The sequence below is a fragment of the Rhinopithecus bieti genome, unplaced genomic scaffold, assembly GCF_001698545.2.
Source record: "Rhinopithecus bieti isolate Rb0 unplaced genomic scaffold, ASM169854v2 scaffold_81659, whole genome shotgun sequence".
NCBI lineage: Eukaryota > Metazoa > Chordata > Mammalia > Primates > Cercopithecidae > Rhinopithecus > Rhinopithecus bieti.
This window is the reverse complement of record NW_016837762.1, coordinates 1360411-1377558: the sequence shown is the minus strand read 5'-3', so window position 1 is coordinate 1377558 and position 17148 is coordinate 1360411. Positions and strand designations below refer to the sequence as shown.

The 17148-nt window shown below is 42.8% G+C and overlaps 1 protein-coding gene across 3 annotated transcripts in view; it reads left to right on the top strand.

The window, feature by feature from the left end:
- The window catches only part of TEX26 (testis expressed 26), a 56729-nt gene that overhangs the window by 33209 nt on the left and 6372 nt on the right, over positions 1 to 17148 (top strand). Inside the window, exons 5-7 of one of the 3 annotated variants that reach the window (XM_017865959.1) lie at positions 2539 to 2715; positions 5195 to 5356; positions 11156 to 11809. In XM_017865959.1, coding sequence (XP_017721448.1) covers positions 2539 to 2715; positions 5195 to 5356; positions 11156 to 11217 — 401 coding nt within the window. In that variant the 3' untranslated portion in view covers positions 11218 to 11809. Of the gene's footprint in view, positions 1 to 2538; positions 2716 to 5194; positions 5357 to 9629; positions 10135 to 11155; positions 11810 to 17148 lie in introns of those variants that run through there. The other 2 variants (XM_017865958.1, XM_017865957.1) reach the window with 2 other exon arrangements.

Sequence of the window (17148 nt, the reverse complement as noted above, 5' to 3'; positions counted from 1 at the left end):
TCTTTGTATTCTGCAAAACTCTTCCCAGGTGATTCTGATGTCTTATTTCCATGTGAGATCTACAGTTCCAAGGGTTATGGTTGTAAGACTCACCACATTCCCTGTTCATTCTATAGATATCTAAGTCTAGGTCCTGGCTTTTGCCTTTTCTGGGTCTTCATCTCCAATGATTCCACATCTATGCCAGTCCATCATTGTTCATGTGGAATGGACGTTCCAGACTCTTCACAGCCTGGCCCCAGCTTGTCTCTCCTGTTTTACCCTCAGCTCCTCCTCCCTGCCCTGCATGCCCCACCCTTCTGCGAGCAAAGCCAAGTTTCACAAACACACTACGCACTCTGCTTCTGTGTCCACCTGTTGTCAAAGCTCCTTACTGTGACGGCCTTTTAGTTCCTGTCGTCCTCCACTTCCTCCAACACAGCCCCTGCTCATACTCTCTCTGGGCTCCTGTAGCACCCTAGTCAAAGCTCTGAGTCAGTAATTCTTAAGCACAGGGGTGGTTTGTTTTCACAGTGTAAGTGCCTGGGGCTCACTTCTGGAGGTTCTCAATGTCTGGGATAAGGGTCAGCAGAGGTATTCTGAGAGACCCTTCCCAGGTTATTCTGATGTCATATTTCCATGTGAAATCCACAGTTCCAAATGTTATGGTTGCAAGAATTACCACATTCCCTACCTGTTTGTTCTGTAGATATCTTTGTATTCACACTAATTGTCTTAAGGTAGGACGATGATTTAATTATGTGTAACCTTGACAAATAGCACAGAATATAGGAACTGAATATACAAATAGCACAGATATAGGAACTGAAAACGTTTGCTATGGAATGGTAGCTCTAGGGAAGAGATATAGATAAAAGCATCAAGTGTTTCAAAGGAAATTTGTTTTTGCTTATAAAGCTCCTAGTGAAAAAAACAAGTGCCTTAGTCTGTTTTGTGCAGCTTTGACAGAGTATGTGAGACTGGGTAATCTATAATGAAATACATTTATTTGTTTCATAGTTCTGGAGGCTGGGAAGCCGAGAGCATAATGCTGGCACCTTGCAAGAGCCTTCTTGTGCCATCATCCCATGGTGGAAAATGGAAGGACAAGAGCATGAAAGTGGGAGAGAGAAAGGAAGCCAAACTCACCCTTTTATCAGGAACCCACTCTTGCAATAACTAGCCCACTCCCACGATAACAGCATTAATCCACTCACACGGGCAGAGTGCCCAAGACCCAAACACCTCCCATTAGGCCCCACCTCCCAACACTGTTGCATTAGGGATTAAGTTTTCTTTTGCGGGGACACATTTGAATCATAGCACTGAGTTATAGATGGAAGTTACAGGAACAGCACCAGATGGTTTTTCAAAATATCTTAAGGGGTGCCCTGATTTTGAGCCCCACAAATTCCTCCCCTCTATAACCTGTCTTCTGTATGGGCAGTTCATGAGGTCATTACAAGGGCTATTAAATACTTATGCCCTCTCCTCCTGAGTTATCTAAAGTAAGAGGCAACATGTACTGGAATCCTCTCCTCCTCTGCTGGTCTAGACAGAAATCATTTTTTAAAAATCAATATAAAAATGCTCTCAGGTGCCAGCAGATGCAATTATGTATCCTTTGATATAAAATGTACACCAGTAGGTACCATTATAAATCGTTTGATATACAATATATATTAGGATTTATTCTGAAAAGATCTATTGGAAAACTAATTTGAAAGAGAATTGAGTTCAGTGTCAATAGTAATTTGCACTGTTTGGACATTGTTCATGAAATCCATGTTTTTGACATCTTTGCCTTTCTGAATAAAGATGGTGTTATATGTTATGCCTCTGAACTAAGTCTTTGTAGTAAGAATCAGGAATGAACTCATTCTAAGTGAGATGGATTGTGACTCTTGCCTCTGTAATCTGATAATGTTTGTAACACTGGCTTCAGTGCTTCATAGATATTTAATGAATATGTTTTAGCAGAGATATTTCAAAGAAATAATAGTGGTGCTATCCACTAATGCCAGTGATGTTACCTAACCCTCCATCAGTAAGGGATAAGCTTCGAATGTTTTTTTTTCCAGATAATGGGGATGATATATACCACCCCATCTAGGCCTGCCAGATTAAGCAAATAAAACTATGGGATGCCCAGTTAAATTTGAATAATGACATGCAGTAGATAGCAAGTATTTATACTAAAAAGTCATTATTTATCTGAAATTCAGATTTAACTGCACATCCCACGTTTTATATGGCAACGTGGCCCTATCCAAAATCTCTCTGACACCCACCTCTGCCCCAGGGACCAGACAGACCCCGTGGAGTGATCAGTGTCTTCTGTGCCCACTGAGCAGACTCGTGACATAGAAATACATTCACTAGAGACCACTTCTGATCATTTGAGCATATACTTCCTGTGACTGATTAAGCAGAAAATTATTTCTTCATTGAAGTGTTCATACAGAGCACTGTGACCGGACCTCTAAATACAGCAAGACTGGGTTTAGCTACTTTGTTCACAAGGAGTAAGTATTGCCTTCCATTTCCATTCCACCCCAGCTCAGAAGATTAAGAAAAGTTCTCACGTGTCTCTGGAATGTGAAAAATCACTTCCTCGACCTCCAGACACCGAATTCCGAAGGAATTACCAAATTCCAGCTAAAATTCCTGAGCTTCAGGATTTCAGTTTCAAATACGGATGCTACTCAAGCTTGCCCGTTGCTTCTCAGGGTCTAGGTGAGTACAGCTGCGGTTTCTTTTCTTTTCTTTTCTTTTTTTTTTTTTGAGATGGAGTTTCACTCTTGTAGACCAGGCTGGAGTGCAGTGGCACGATCTCGGCTCACTGCAATCTCCACCTCCCAGGTTCAAGCGATTCTCCTGCCTCAGCCTCCCAAGTAGCTGGGATTACAGGTGCCCACCACTACGCCCAGCTAATTTTTTTGTATTTTCAGTAGAGACGGGGTTTCGCCATGTTGGCCAAACTGGTCTAAAACTCCTGATGTCAGGTGATCTGCCTGCCTCAGCCTCCCAAAGTGCTGAGATTACAGGCGTGAGCCACCGTGCCCAGCCCAGCTGTGGTTTCTAAAACAACCTCATAGATCCTAACCCCTGGCCCCAAAACTTCTCAACACAGAGGGTGCTGGCAGCCCACTTTCATAATAGTCAAGAAGAAAGCCAGGGATCCTGGCATGAAGTCAGAACTTCATCGCTGCGGCTCCCAACCTGGAACCCAGGGAGCCAGTATATTTCAGAAGATGACTGACTGCTTAGGCCAAGAAATGAGTGTCATCCCTGCTGGGCAGGGGCAGTGGTTGGGATTATGGGATACTTCCTCCTTTTAAAAAATGAGAGGAAGGATGCAGTTGCTGTAAAGTGACAGAAAGAGATGAGGCGGGAATCCAATTTAGTCTCGATTTTCTACTGGAAGTGTATCCACACGTGCATCCCTTGAAAGTTTTTAAAAATTCCGTGACCAAGCCACCTCCAAGCTACTAGTTAAGCAGAAAACTTGGTGTCAGTCTGAGACATGATTCATTCCTGGCATGGAGTTGGGATCAAGTAGTACTTGAGACAATAATCACAGAATTGATGCTTAGCACCTGGGGGTTAGAAGGTGGTCTAGAAATTACCTTGTCCAGAGCCTCATGGAGTGTGTGAATCTTCCTGACTCCATCCTTCCCAAGGGGTGACAGTGCCCCTGCGTATCCACTTCAGGGTAGCCCCATGCCCCCTCGTTGTCCGATGCTCCAACTGTGTAGAAGTTGTAGCAGCTGCAATATTCCTTGCTAAACTTCTAGCCCCTGGTTCCACTTCTTCCCATGGATGTTAATTAGTATAAATCTATTATTCTATGAAAACCTTGCCATATGCCTTGTAAGTCTTCTCTTTTCCAGTGAGAGCATTTCCAGGCCCTACAAACACTCTTCTCAGGGTGCAGCGTCAAATCCCCTCACCAGTCTGGGCCCTCCATTTGCTCAATGACCCCTTAAAGGGGATCCCTGGAGCTGAGAGCTGTTCTTAGGGTTTAAAAAGATCGGGCAAATTGTGAAAATGTGGTTTTTAAGTCGTGATTTTATTACTTTTTTCACTGTAGTTTCTTGAATATTAAAACTCACATTAAATGAGCAACATTCATAATCAAATATAAGTGATTTGGGTGTTGCCTGCACCTCATACCCCCATTAGTCCAAATGGACAACGAGCCATGACTGCAGACATCATCGTTCTTCCACAATGCTCATCCAAAGATGCCTGGGTCTCTGGGGGGAGGTCCCTTCCTGTGTGTCCCAAATGTGCACAGGAGATGTCCTGAAAGAAAAAGAAGCTTCCATGAGGACCTTTGTTTATTAAGCAGGCAGTGAATGTCACCATCATAGTGGCCAAGGGCACACTTCCTCTTTACCCTCTGAAAGTTTGCTGAAAAATCAACTGACAAAAGGCAGATTAAATGGAGAAAAAGCATATAAATTTATTAACATGCATGGCAGTCAAGCAAAATATAAGAACTCAAAGAATTGATGGGAGGGTTGATGATTTTATACCATCTTGAGGTTACAGAAAGACCTGGTTAAACAGGTTATGGGAGGGGGAGAAGAGGAGGCCTGGCTAGCAAAGGTGGTCTTGTTCAGTGGTAGCAGCCCCCAGAGAGAATGATGGTAAAGGTTTCTTTTAGACCTATGAAGTCCGATCTTAGTTAATCTTTCTTAGATCCAGACAAGGGAAGGCCTTGGAAAGCCAGGCTGCATCAGTGCAGATTCCCTATGGATGCAGGTCACCCCAGTCTCAAAGACAACTTTGCAGGGCTACTTCTATCTGCAGGCCTTCTCAACAGCCATCTCAAAGTATATCAAAGACGTGTAATTTGGGGTGAAATATTTCAGTTTCCTTCACCATCATAACGCACTGACCTGCATAAGAGTCAAGTTTAGGGAAAATTCTCTTCTGAAAGTGATGGTCAAACTCACCCTTCTGGTCATTGTCTCCCATCACTGCCCCTTCCAGCAGCAACAGGCTGGAAGTTCCTGTAGCTCTGCTTAGCCCTGGTCAATGGAAGAACTGGTTTAATACAGAGCCTTGGTGACCAGCATTGTGAAGGATACTGCCTAAGCTCAAAGCTGGGCTGGGGGCTGTCAGGGTCATTTTCAAACAATAAGGGTAAGACTGCTGTGCTTGGGTGTCAGCCTCCGGGCCTCTCCTCCCCTGTGTATTTCTGTAGTGCCTTCTGTGCTGCACAGCTACCTGAGGAACCAAGAGCACACGAAGAAACAGACCACATACCAAAGTGACTACGACAAAACCTACCCAGATTTCTTAATGCTTTTAAACTCATTTACTTCCTCTCAAGTCAAAGAGTACCTCCAGAGTGTTTCTTACAAAGGTAAGATGAGGTCTTATTTCATGCACTTACAGATCATAATACATTGCTTTTGCCAAATAGAAACTGTTCCAAGTTCTAGCCACTGGAGTTCAATGCCCACAAAAATGAAAACATTGCCTCAAAAAATAAAAAAAATCTCATGGTGTTGTGCAAACCTCAATCCACTGAAAAGACATTTTCCTTTAAGGAGGCCCCAGTGACTATATCCCTACTTATTAAAAAAGAGACACACAGTTTTCACTCATTTCTGATCTCATTTTGCCTGTGGTTGAATTGCTCAAGGATGATTCCTCTTTCTCTTAGAGCTAATTGATTTCTCCTCTGGGTGTTTGTACAGTCACATTGTTTTGCTGTAGTTTGTCTAATCTTTATTTTCTCTTGCTGGTACATTTTTGTGACAGGCTTTTTAAGGTACAGGAAAATCTCTATATGTCACTCTCTCAAGGAGAGCAAATGCCATTGATGTGGCTTCACTCCACATGACAAAGACTTATCCTAGTTTGCAGCCAAGTGACTGGAATTATTTGGGAGCATCTTAGGGGCAACTGGTCAGTCTAACTGAGAGTGTGTAGAATGTCAACTCAGAGAATAAGAGAGCTTGAGGAGAGGAGACTGAGCTCTTCCTGTAACCTGCCTCTCAGCATCCTACGTGAGGGATCACACATCCCCCATTCCTCCTCATTTGTGGGCACAACACCCAATGCAGATGTAAAAATTTATATAAAATATATTCATATGCCAACTAAACTAATGTATCACATACATTTATAAGACATACAAACTTACAGAAGGAAGTAAAAATCGAATATCAATAAAGGTCTAATATTTATTCCTATACCCAGCTGACCATTTTCTGTACCCCATTTTGTGCTCTAGGCTATTTGGGGGCTACTAATTTATTGTGTGCCCTGTGTTGAGGTTGAGACTTCCACTGGCCATGTGGGATCCCTCCAAGTGCTCTCTGTCTCTCGTCTGACTCTCTTGGGCCTCCAGGTGCTGTCCCCAGCCACAATCAGAAGAGCTTGCACCTCTGAAATCCTCACTGAAAACCTTGTTTATGGGATCTCCTGCCCTAAGAAACCCTGAAAACCTACTGTAGGCAAGGCTGACAGGGAGGGGTGTGTGTGTGTGTGTGTGTGTGTGTGTGTGTGTGTGTTTTGGGAGAAAGGAGGTATTTTCCACTCTCACACATTAGGGCTGAGAGCCTAAAGACCCTTCTAAGAACTTGAATGTTGGGTTTCAGGGAGGTACAAGAAGCAGGTGTTTCCCTCCTATTGAGACAGGAGTATGCATTTTCTGTTGAGAGAAAGGACGTGGAGGGAGTATGATGCCTCCCTGCTCTCCACAGATACCTCTGGGCCAGTCTGGCACTTCAGAAGAAAACCAAGAGGCTCCTAAGGGTCCACTGGCTCAGTCTTCCCAGAGGGCCCAGGCAAGGCTCTGCAGCAAGCTCAAGTCAGCCCGCCTGTTCTTGCTCTCAATTTTGTATATAAAATTATCTGCTGCATTTTACAAGAAGCTCTTTTTACCTTTAGGATCCACATCTGTTGGGCCCTGTAGAAAGAGGATTTTTGTCTTTGCTGAGCAGATGCTCCCATCTGCCCAGGGACTTGCAATGCAGATGCAGCTGTCATTTCTCTGCCCCCATGGAAACCATGGTGGCTGCAGGCACTGCTGTCTCTTACTGTGTGTCAGGTGCAATCCAAGCCTTAGTAGCGCCCCCTGAGGGTGAACTAGGGACTCCTCAAAGTGCTCTGACAGCCTTGGATCTACATTCTCTAAGATACCAAGGTACCGTAAGCTGATCTTTCAGATAAACACTCTGTCCACCTAATGGGGCTTTCCTCCCCAGACAGGTGAGGTATGACCTGTTAGCTAACAAGGTAACTTAGAATAAGCTAAGGTTTTGTTTCTTCTTAGCTCTTCTGCTTTCCTGGTTCCCTCGGGGCAGCACCAGGGGCAGGTGCCTAAAGGCTCATGCCTCAGAGGTTTGCTCTTGGGTGCTGCCTTGGGCTGATGCAAGATCTGCTTCCCATGGATTTTCACTCCAAGCTCTGCTGTAGAATGGCCCACTCATCAATGCCAGCTTTGTTAGAAGCTGAAAAACAAATGGAAGATTCCCTCTGAATTCTTATGCCCAAAACCTCTTGTCATTTTCTAGTGTCAGGGGTGGCACTGATGCTTTTCAGCTGGTGAATATCACAGCAGAGCTTTTGTAGCTGAGTACATGTGCAGATAATTTAAGAACCTGGCAGATGTGTTAGGCAGAATTATTATTAACTCAGCTTAAATTATTTTACAGAATTATCTCTCATAGGTGGTAGGCTTTGATGGAATAGGAGCCTAGAACAGGTACATTTTGAGAGAGAGAGAGAGAGAGAGAGAGAGAGAGAGAGAGAGAGAGAGAGAGAAAGGGAAAAGAAAGACCAGGCTAGTTCTTAAGTAATGGACAAAGTTGGATAGGAGGTGAGGGTGTGGGAGAGAGATGGTGTGTGTGTAGGGGGTGAAACACAAGAAGAGAAAACTCCAATATGACAAAAAATAAAGCTGTGAAAGCATAAAGGAAAGAGAGCTGAAGGCAAACCTTTCATTTCCACTAACTCTGTGTCACCACTATTTGGTATTCAGTTTATTTATAACTTGAGGAGGTTGAACTAGTTATCTTTGGTGGCTATTCTACTTTGAAAATTGTTTTAATCCCCAAGTCCGCTTCAGACCACTCAAAAGCTTACTCATTGGGCAACTGTTTCCTATTGGTAAAGACTGTGTCATCAGTCCACTTTTCCCCCAGTTGAAAGGTAAAATGATCTGAAATCCAGTTTTCTGTGAATTTGTTCAGCTATGGCTCCCTCCCCATCTCTTCCTCCAACTGAAACTCCCACAAATGGCCATGCAAAAGGTATTTCTTCCTAGCCTGTGATTCAATATTAAGAATCAATGTATTTACTCAATAAATGCTCAGTTGATACAAAGATAAATAAGGAACGCTTCTTCCCGGGGAACTCATTATCTGGTATGGGAGATAAACACATAATTAAAATGTCACCAGTTCTGTAATCAAAGTAATCTTTGGGTATGGTAGCAGCCTGTGAGGGGTACTCCCAACCCTATGGATGGACAGGAGATGAGGAAAGGCTGCCTGGAGGAGGGATCCTTTAAGTCTTAAACATGAATCTGCGTAGTAAAGAGAAACAGGACCATTCCTGGCAGAAGCAACAGCATAAACAAAATCATGAGGAAATGAATTTGCATTTATACATAATAAAGATTGGTATCATTTGACTTACAACTGGTAGCCTTTTTGAACAGTTAAATTGACATTAAATTTTACACACTCTCATCCTTTTTTACTAATTCATGCAAAACTTGATGAACCGTGTATGTCTATCTCTGGTATCAGAAGAAAGGATTTTTTTCTTATATTAATATAAATTCTTTGCTATAAATTCTTTGGTAATAAACACAATGCTTAAAATGTTTAAAACTAGAAAGACTGACAATAGCAAATATCAGTGAGAGGAAGCAGTCAGAACCCCATACAGCACTGGTGGGAATATTAAAGAGTAATGAATACAATCACTTTGCTGTTGTTTTGTTTTGTTTTGTTTTGAGACAGAATCTCCCTCTGTCACCCAGGCTGGAGTGCAGTGGCACGATCTCAGCTCACTGCAACGTCTGCCTTGAGGATTCAAGCAATTCTCATGCCTCAGCTTCCCAAGCAGCTGGGATTACAGGTGTGTACCACCACGCCCAGCTAACTCTAACTGTTTTTTGATTTTTTAGTAAAGACATAGTTTTGCCATGTTGGCCAGGCTAGTCTCAAACTCCTGGCCTCAAGTGATCCACCTGCCTTGGCCTTCCAAAGTGCTGGGATTACAGGCATGAGGCACTGTGCCCAGCCATCAAAGAGGACAATCGCTGTGGAAAGAGGTCTGGCAGCTTCTCCTAGAGATAAACATATACCTACTCCATGACCCAGAAATTCCACTTCTGGGTATTTGCCCGAGAGAAAGGAAACCATATGTCCACAAAAGGACATGTGCAAGAATGTTTGTAACCACTTTATTCTTAACAGCCTCAAACTGGATGCAACCCAAATCTCCAACAGTAGGAAAATAGATAAACTGTGACATATTCACATAATGAAATACCACTCAATATAAAGAAATTAGTTATTGTTATGTACAACAAAATGTATGAAACTCAAAAACATGCTGAATGAAAGAAGCCAGACACAAAAGAATACCTTCTGTATGATTTCATTTATTTGAAGCTCTACGACCGGGAAAACTTACCTTTGATGAAAGAAACCAGAACAGTGGCTGTCTTGAAGTAGGGAGTGTTGACTGGGAAGGGGCATGAAGGGTCTTCTGAGATGGAAGGAATGATCTATATCATCCTGTGGTCATGGATTACAGTAACGCATGTGTCACTTCATCAAACTGTACACAAAAGATGAGTGAATTGCACTTTATGAAAAGTATACCCAACTAAAAAAATACTGGAGACAAGGCATGGAGTACGGTAGGGATGCTTCAAAATTAAACATGAAATCACAAAAACAAATAAATAAAGACACAATTGGAGAGAAAACAGGAACAAACACACACACGCACACACAGACATCCCTGATCTACAGGCTTCCACTGGCATTTGTGACATTGAGCAGGATAACATGCACATTGAATATGGGCATGACATCATTTGCATTTTCACTCCTTTTTGGTTTTGGCTGCACAGGTGATAACTGCTGGGAGTGAATAAAGTTTTACAGCTCCACTCTGTACTATTAAAAATATATATGATTAGGGGCTGGGCGCAGTGGCTCCTGCCTGTAATACCAGAACTTTGGGAGGCCGAGGCAGGTAGATCACTTGAGCTCAGGAGTCTGGGATTATACTAAAAGTACAAAAATTAGCTGGGCATGGTGGCGCATGCCTGTAATCCCAGCTACTCGGGAGGCTGAGGCAGGAGAATTGCTTGAACTTGGGAGGCAGAGGTTGCAGTGAGCTGAGATCGCACCACTGCACTCCAGCCTGGGCAATAGAGTGAGACTCCATCTAAAAAAAAAAAATTATATACATACATACACACACACACACACATATATATATATATATATGATTAGGAGTAGGGAATCATAGATGTTCAGAAGCAGACAAGACTCCTTAATGTTACAGATCAGGAAATGGAGGCCAGGGAGGGGAGTTGAAGGGCCTTCCCAAGGTCAGACAGTTACCATTCAAGGACAGCAAAGCTTACCAATGTTGGTGGGTACAAAAACAGCCCTGGCTTCCATGAAAATTTTGGAACAATAATCTGTATTGTTTATCATCACTGTTTATTACTGTGCACCCAGTAATAAAAGGATAAGATGACCATTTATTGTTTTTGATGGGCCAGGCACTGTCTGGGTGCTTCACACACAGCATCCCTAATCTATTCCAACGTCTGTGCATGGCAAGTACTGCTGGCTGTATTCAAAGATGAGGAACTGAGGAAGTGGAGAGGTTAAATCATTTGCTAACACTTGCCAGCACAGAACTGAAACTTAAGCCTGTTTCATTCTGAAATTCGTGTTCTGTGCCTTGAATATTAAGTTTACTCTTCTTAATCAATAATTACACAACTGTGCCTGTTTAGGTATTAGGTATAATAGCCTGCTATTATTTTGATCTCTTATCCAATTTGTGTATTTAGTAACATTATTAGATATTTTCTTCCTTCCTAGAATTTCTCAATTTAGCATTTAAATACTTACATGGAAATTTTCATCCTGTTTTTCTTCATACTTTTCAGATAGACAAATTATTGATCGCTTTATTCGTACTCACTGTGACACTAACAAAATGAAGAAATGAAAAGAGAAAATAGTACAAGTGAAGAAAATCTGAAAATCAATGAAAGCACGAGGACATTCTTAGTCATTTTCTCAATTATCAAGGAAAAATGAGATGCAAATAGTTTCAATTATGTTGTGATAGTCATGAATTTGTGTCTTTCGCTTTGCTTTAGTTTTAAATAATATAATTATTTAAGGCTACAAAATTTCCCCTGAACATAGCTTTAGCTATATCCAATAGGTTCTGATACAGTGTTTTTTCTTTTCCCTTTCGGATACTTAATTTGTGATTTCAATTTTGATTTCTCCTGTGAACTAGGAATTACGTGGAAGAGATTTTTTAATGTCCCAGTAATTAGAGACTTAAAAAATCATTTTATTGCTTATCTCTTCTTTGAATGAATGCAAGTTTAAAAATCTGCTTTTGGGAAATCAATTACAGTTTTATTTAATGCGATTAATCAAGTATATGATTGTGTGTTACGTGAATATGAGAAAAAAATTATAGTTTATTGTATTTTTTAAATCCTTTATATCTTTAATTGTATACTTGAATTGTCCAATTCTGAAAGAATATTGGAACCTTCCACAATAAATATATTTTTATTAATCTTCCCTTGTATTTCTGGGTTTTTTGCTTTATGTATGTGACTGCTGTACTTTGTATTCTATTAGGGTTTATGAATTATACAGAGCTTCTTCATTGATTAACATTGCCCCTTATATGTTATTCATCTTTGGCTGGTTAATGCTTTTTGGCTTTAAATTGCATTTTAATTGATATTAATGTTGCTATTGGTGCTGGTTTGATTTTGGTTTTACCTTTGCATTTGCTCAGTATGTCCTTGCTTTCATTTCCAATCTGTCTTTATAACTTTGTTTCTAGAAATAAATTATGCCTGGCTTTTATTTTGTAACTAACATGACAGTCTTTGTCTTCAGAGAATTTAGTCAGTACAGAGCAACTATGATGCTTCACATACTGGGTTTTGTTTTCTATATCATTTTTTTTTTTTTTTTTTTGCTTGCCATTTGCTGTTTGTTCTTTTTAGTTTTACTTTTCCTAATTTTCTTCATTTTCCCCTCTAATGTTAGTTTTGGAAGTGTACTGTTTTCATGATACTAGTAGTTTTATTACACATGGTCATTACTAGGTTTGGGTTTCTCCCCAATATATAAAATTCCATCATCTCTATGCTCTCAGGGCCTTGTACTTCCCCGTTCCTCCCATGGCTGCTGACTGAGAAGATATCCTTTATTTCCTCATTTCACACTGTACTTTTCACTACATCCCCCGCACGTGCTCTTACGCACGTGCACACACACACACACACACACAGCCGCCAGCAGGGCTCATGTGGAAAAGAAGCTTGCCCTCTAGGTTTCCCACCAGCAGCAAGAGTTTGTTATTGTTGTTGTTGCTTTGGGGTTTGTTTTTTTTTTCCTTTTTTGAGCCCTTATTTGGGCCTGTCCTATTTCCTGGTCCCATTTTGTACCAAGGCAGTCATATCCCAACCATCCTTGCTTTAGACAGGGGTAGTTTTCTATTTATCAGCTAAGCGTCTCCCCACCCCAATGTCCTTTGCAGATCTGGGTCAATACTTGAGCATGAAGCTGCTTTTATGCCTTTCTTAGAGTGCTTAAGACTGTCAGAGTGGCCACCCAGGAGCTTTACATGGACTCTGTCTTGGTTTAGTGTGTGTAGTGTGGGGACTTCCTGACTGTCCTCACAGCAACCGTTCCAAAGCAGAGGCCCATACTCCATCAGGGCCCTGAGCCAAATATTAATAAATGAGTAGCCCCTTTGGTCCACAAGTATTTATTGAGCACCTACTACATGCCAAGCAGGGCTTTAGGGGATGGGGATAATGCACTAGTGAAAGACAGTAATGGAACTTCCATTCTAGAGGAAGGCACCAAGAGGGTCCTGTCTGAGATGAAACTTCAAGAGAAGAAGGAGCCAGCCACATGGAGAGATGGGGCAAGACCTTTCCAGGCATAGATAACAGCAAGGCAAGGGCCTTAAGATAGTAATGATTTTGGTGTTCTAGGAACTGGAAGAAGGTGGACTGGTTGACACATATATAGTGAGTTGGCCGGGGACAGGGAAAAGTCATACAAAAAGAGATCAAGGAGGCAAGAGTCGGATCATGGTGTGAGTGCCATTGTATTTCTGATAGCATAGACTCTTGTATTCTATGTAACTTTATTTCACAACAGTCAATAAATTTCTATTGATTCAAGTTGCAGAGCACCCATGAATGTTGTTTCCATACTATTCGTCTTCTTCAAATTTTGGTAGCAAAGTTTTGTGTAGGACTTGAGTTTTTCATCACTGCAGATGTGTCTGTGCATGCATTTTAAGTTTTTAACCTATCTCTACACCTTGGGAGTCCCAAATGGGATCCCTGACCTCCCAAATGATTTTATAAAAATTCACATACATTGAGGTTCACTCTTTGTGCTATAAAGTTCTATGGGTTATGACAAAAGCATAGTGCCAGGTCCACTATTACAGTATCACACAGGATAGTTTCACTGCCCCAGAAATTCTCCACATACCACCTGTTCAATGCTCTCCTCCTCCCCTCAAACCCTGATTACTTCTTTGGAGATCATTTTGGTATTCTGGGGGTAGGGCAGCCAAGAAAAGCCAGCATCACCTACCTTGCCCTGGGGCAGACAGCCTATGGATGAGTACTGCCATCTATCTGGACACAAAAAGTCATCTTACCTATAGGGTTCTAGAACTTGTCAGTGACATCACTCTAGAGCAAGATGTGCTACTTGTAAATACAGTATTGAGATGTCATCTTCAACAGATTTTTGCTTTAGGGACGGTGGTAAAGTGAATTATTGGCTCCAATTCTTCATCTCTCCCTGTATCTACACCCTTGGCCATGTAATCTTGCAGTGCCTCCCACTCAAGATGGAATGTATTTCCCCTGCCCTTGTATGTGAGCATAGCCATGAGGCTTTCTTTGGCTAATGGGTTGTTAGAAGAAATAAACCTGGGCTGCTCACTGGTCCCAGGAGAAAAACGAGTCACTCCAGCTGACCTGCCCCAATGACTCACAAACTGTGAATGAGAAATAAATGCTGTTTGCTGCATGTCAGAGGCTAATGTAGCAATAACTGACTGGTACAGGCACAGCGTTTATTTAGATGCAACATTCCTGGGACGATCGAAATGAGGAAAAGCTTTGTAGAATCAGTTCTTTCTCACAAATATTAAATTCTATCACCATCAACAAATGTGTGTTTAAAAAGCAGTTGCATTTTAAAGCGTGTGGCGGAGGTTCTCTTGTCTCTTAAAATCTGCCAAATGGCAAGGGTGTGTTAAACATTGAACACTTTAAAGTTTCTCACGAGGCCAGTAGCCACTGCTTTTTTCAATGTGCCAGAAGCTGTGAGTGCTTTAATCGGGTTCATCCTCAGAGAAGATCGGCAAACCCACATCAGCCATGGACCTGGCATGAGTTAATTATGTGGCGCTAGAATCTCTATTATTATATTTGTAAGATAGTAGTTTTTCAACAGTTACTAATCCTGCAATTTGTTTTCTTGTGGTATCCCCAATGGCTCTTTGATTCTCTTTTTTCCTTCCTGAAAAACTTACCCTTGTTAGGGGATTTCTGGGGTGTTGTTGATTTTTTTCTGGTTGGGAACCTCTGTGGCCACAGCACCTTTGCTCAAATTGTTGTCCTGCATCCAGGAAGAATGAGGCACACAAGTGAAGGGTGAGGAGTTTCATTTAGTGTTAGAACAGCTCAGAGGAGTGGGCAGCCCCTTTCTGATGGCAAGTCATCTCTGAAGCTTTCAGGGGAGAGGGTGCTTTTCTCTGCAGCTGGTCCTCTGGTCCCATCATCTCTCTGCCCTCTTTGTCCTCTGGCCATCCTCTGCCCTGCTCTGGCTGAGCCCAGGGCTTTTATGGAGCTCAGAAGGGAGGAAATGCATGCCAATTGGTCCATGGGCGGCCATGGGTGGGCCAGGAAGAGGCACCATGAGTCCCCACTCCAGAGCAAGGGACTGGCAGCCTAGCACCTAGTCTTCAGGCTCTCCCTGGCCTGAGGGTGGGCCCTTACTGGGGATCCACTTCCTTCCACCGAGGACTCTGTCAGCCTCCCACTGGGACTTGGTCTCAACCCTGCTGGGAGATTGGAGCGGGCGCTGGGAGCAGAGAGAGGCCAGGCACTGGGAGCAGACACCCCCGAGCCTGCAGGGACAGGGGTCCTTCCTGGAGCACTCAAGGGTGTGGGCTGCAGAGAGGCCTAGGTCCTGTGCCTGGAAGGTCAGTGCAGCTGCACCCAGGAGCTCCTGCCCCACCAACTCAGAAGAGGCAGGGCTCCCACTAGTCCCCAGCTCCTGCCTGCTTCCTGGAGCAAGAGGCCCAGGTCTGCAGCCGTGAATGAGGCAGCTGCAGCAGCACCTGGGAAGGCAGATCCTGTCTGTTCCCGGTTCTCCCAAGAGCACAGGAAGGCTCTGATCCACAACTGCATTTTGGGCGGCTGTAGCCTCACCCAGTAGGGTGGGGCTCCTTCCTGCTCCCTAGAGCAGGAGGCCTGGGTCTGCAGCTGTGGTTTGGGTGGCTGTAGCCACATGGGGAGCTCCTGTCCCAACTCAGAACAGGCAGGGCCCCCACTGGCACCAGGGAGTGTACAGCCCCAGCTGCGCTTCCCTGCTGCAGCTGGCATGATGACAGCAGCCACTGCCATCACCCTTGCACACACCCTATTCAAAATACAAGTACATATAGTGGATTTCTATGCTTTCTAGAAATATCTGTTCTTTGTTTTGAACCTCTTGAAGAAACAGTTATGTAAATGCATATAAAATTGTTCCACTTTGTTTAAAAATGCTTTTGTGAATAAGCAGAAAACAACATCCCTTTAGAAGGAAGGTTTCAATAATTTGTAAGAAAGTAAGAAATAAAACGCAGGTTATAGGAAGCTGTTTTCACTACGTGTTAGAATTCTCCTTTCTGTACAGGAGGTGTGTGAGGCTGGAGCAGTGCTTATCAGCCTTGGCTACCCAATCAAATGAGCTGGAGAGATTTTTTAAATCCTGATGCCGAGGCCACTTTCCAGACCAATTACGTCAGAACGTCTGGGGACGGATCACAGGTGCTAAAGCTCCCCAGGTGATCCCCATGCACAGCAAAGAGTGAGAACCACTGAAGTAGAGAGGGGATCTAATTGGTAAATTGCACCTGCGAAGGTTAAGTTGGTAGTTTAGTCAAGGTCTAAGCAGGACGCAGAATCCACCCCATTTGTTTCAGATGATGGGGCTTAAATAAAGGGACCACTTACTGAGGACATCAACCTGGGGTAAGGCTCCCAGAGACTTGAGAGAGAAGAAAGGCTGTTACCATCTCTCCCTGTGACAGCCTGGGCTATTGGGGAGCTGCTGTGCCCTGGAAGGGACAGAGTCATTTTGGGGGACATGTCACAGGGAACAAGAAGGGAAAAATTCCTCTAGCCTTGCTTCTCCTTCCCTCTCACATAATCTGATCTCCTGGCAATGGCTCTCACTGACAAGCCCGATGGATGCTTACCAGCAAGGTATTGATGGAGATGCAGTCCAAAGGGTTAACCTCCTGTGGCACCAACCAGGCCAGAAAAAGCAATTAAAGGGAATTCAAAAGTCAAATAAGATATAACCAAAACAGTTGGCCAGACTTGCTGAACGGAAACCACAGAGGGTATGGCCAAGTACTCAATAAATTTTTGAATGTAATTTTATCAAAAGTTTTAAAAAATAGGGAAATTATTCATTTAAAGAATAATCTTAATAAAAAAAGGTATCATAGACATATCCCAAAATTGGGACTATTCCAGAAAATTCAAGGCATATGACTATGACAATTTAAACTTTATCCTTCATTTAACATTTATTTTTAAATATTTTTAAAGTCTTTCATACCAGACACCCTGCTGTACTAGATACAGAA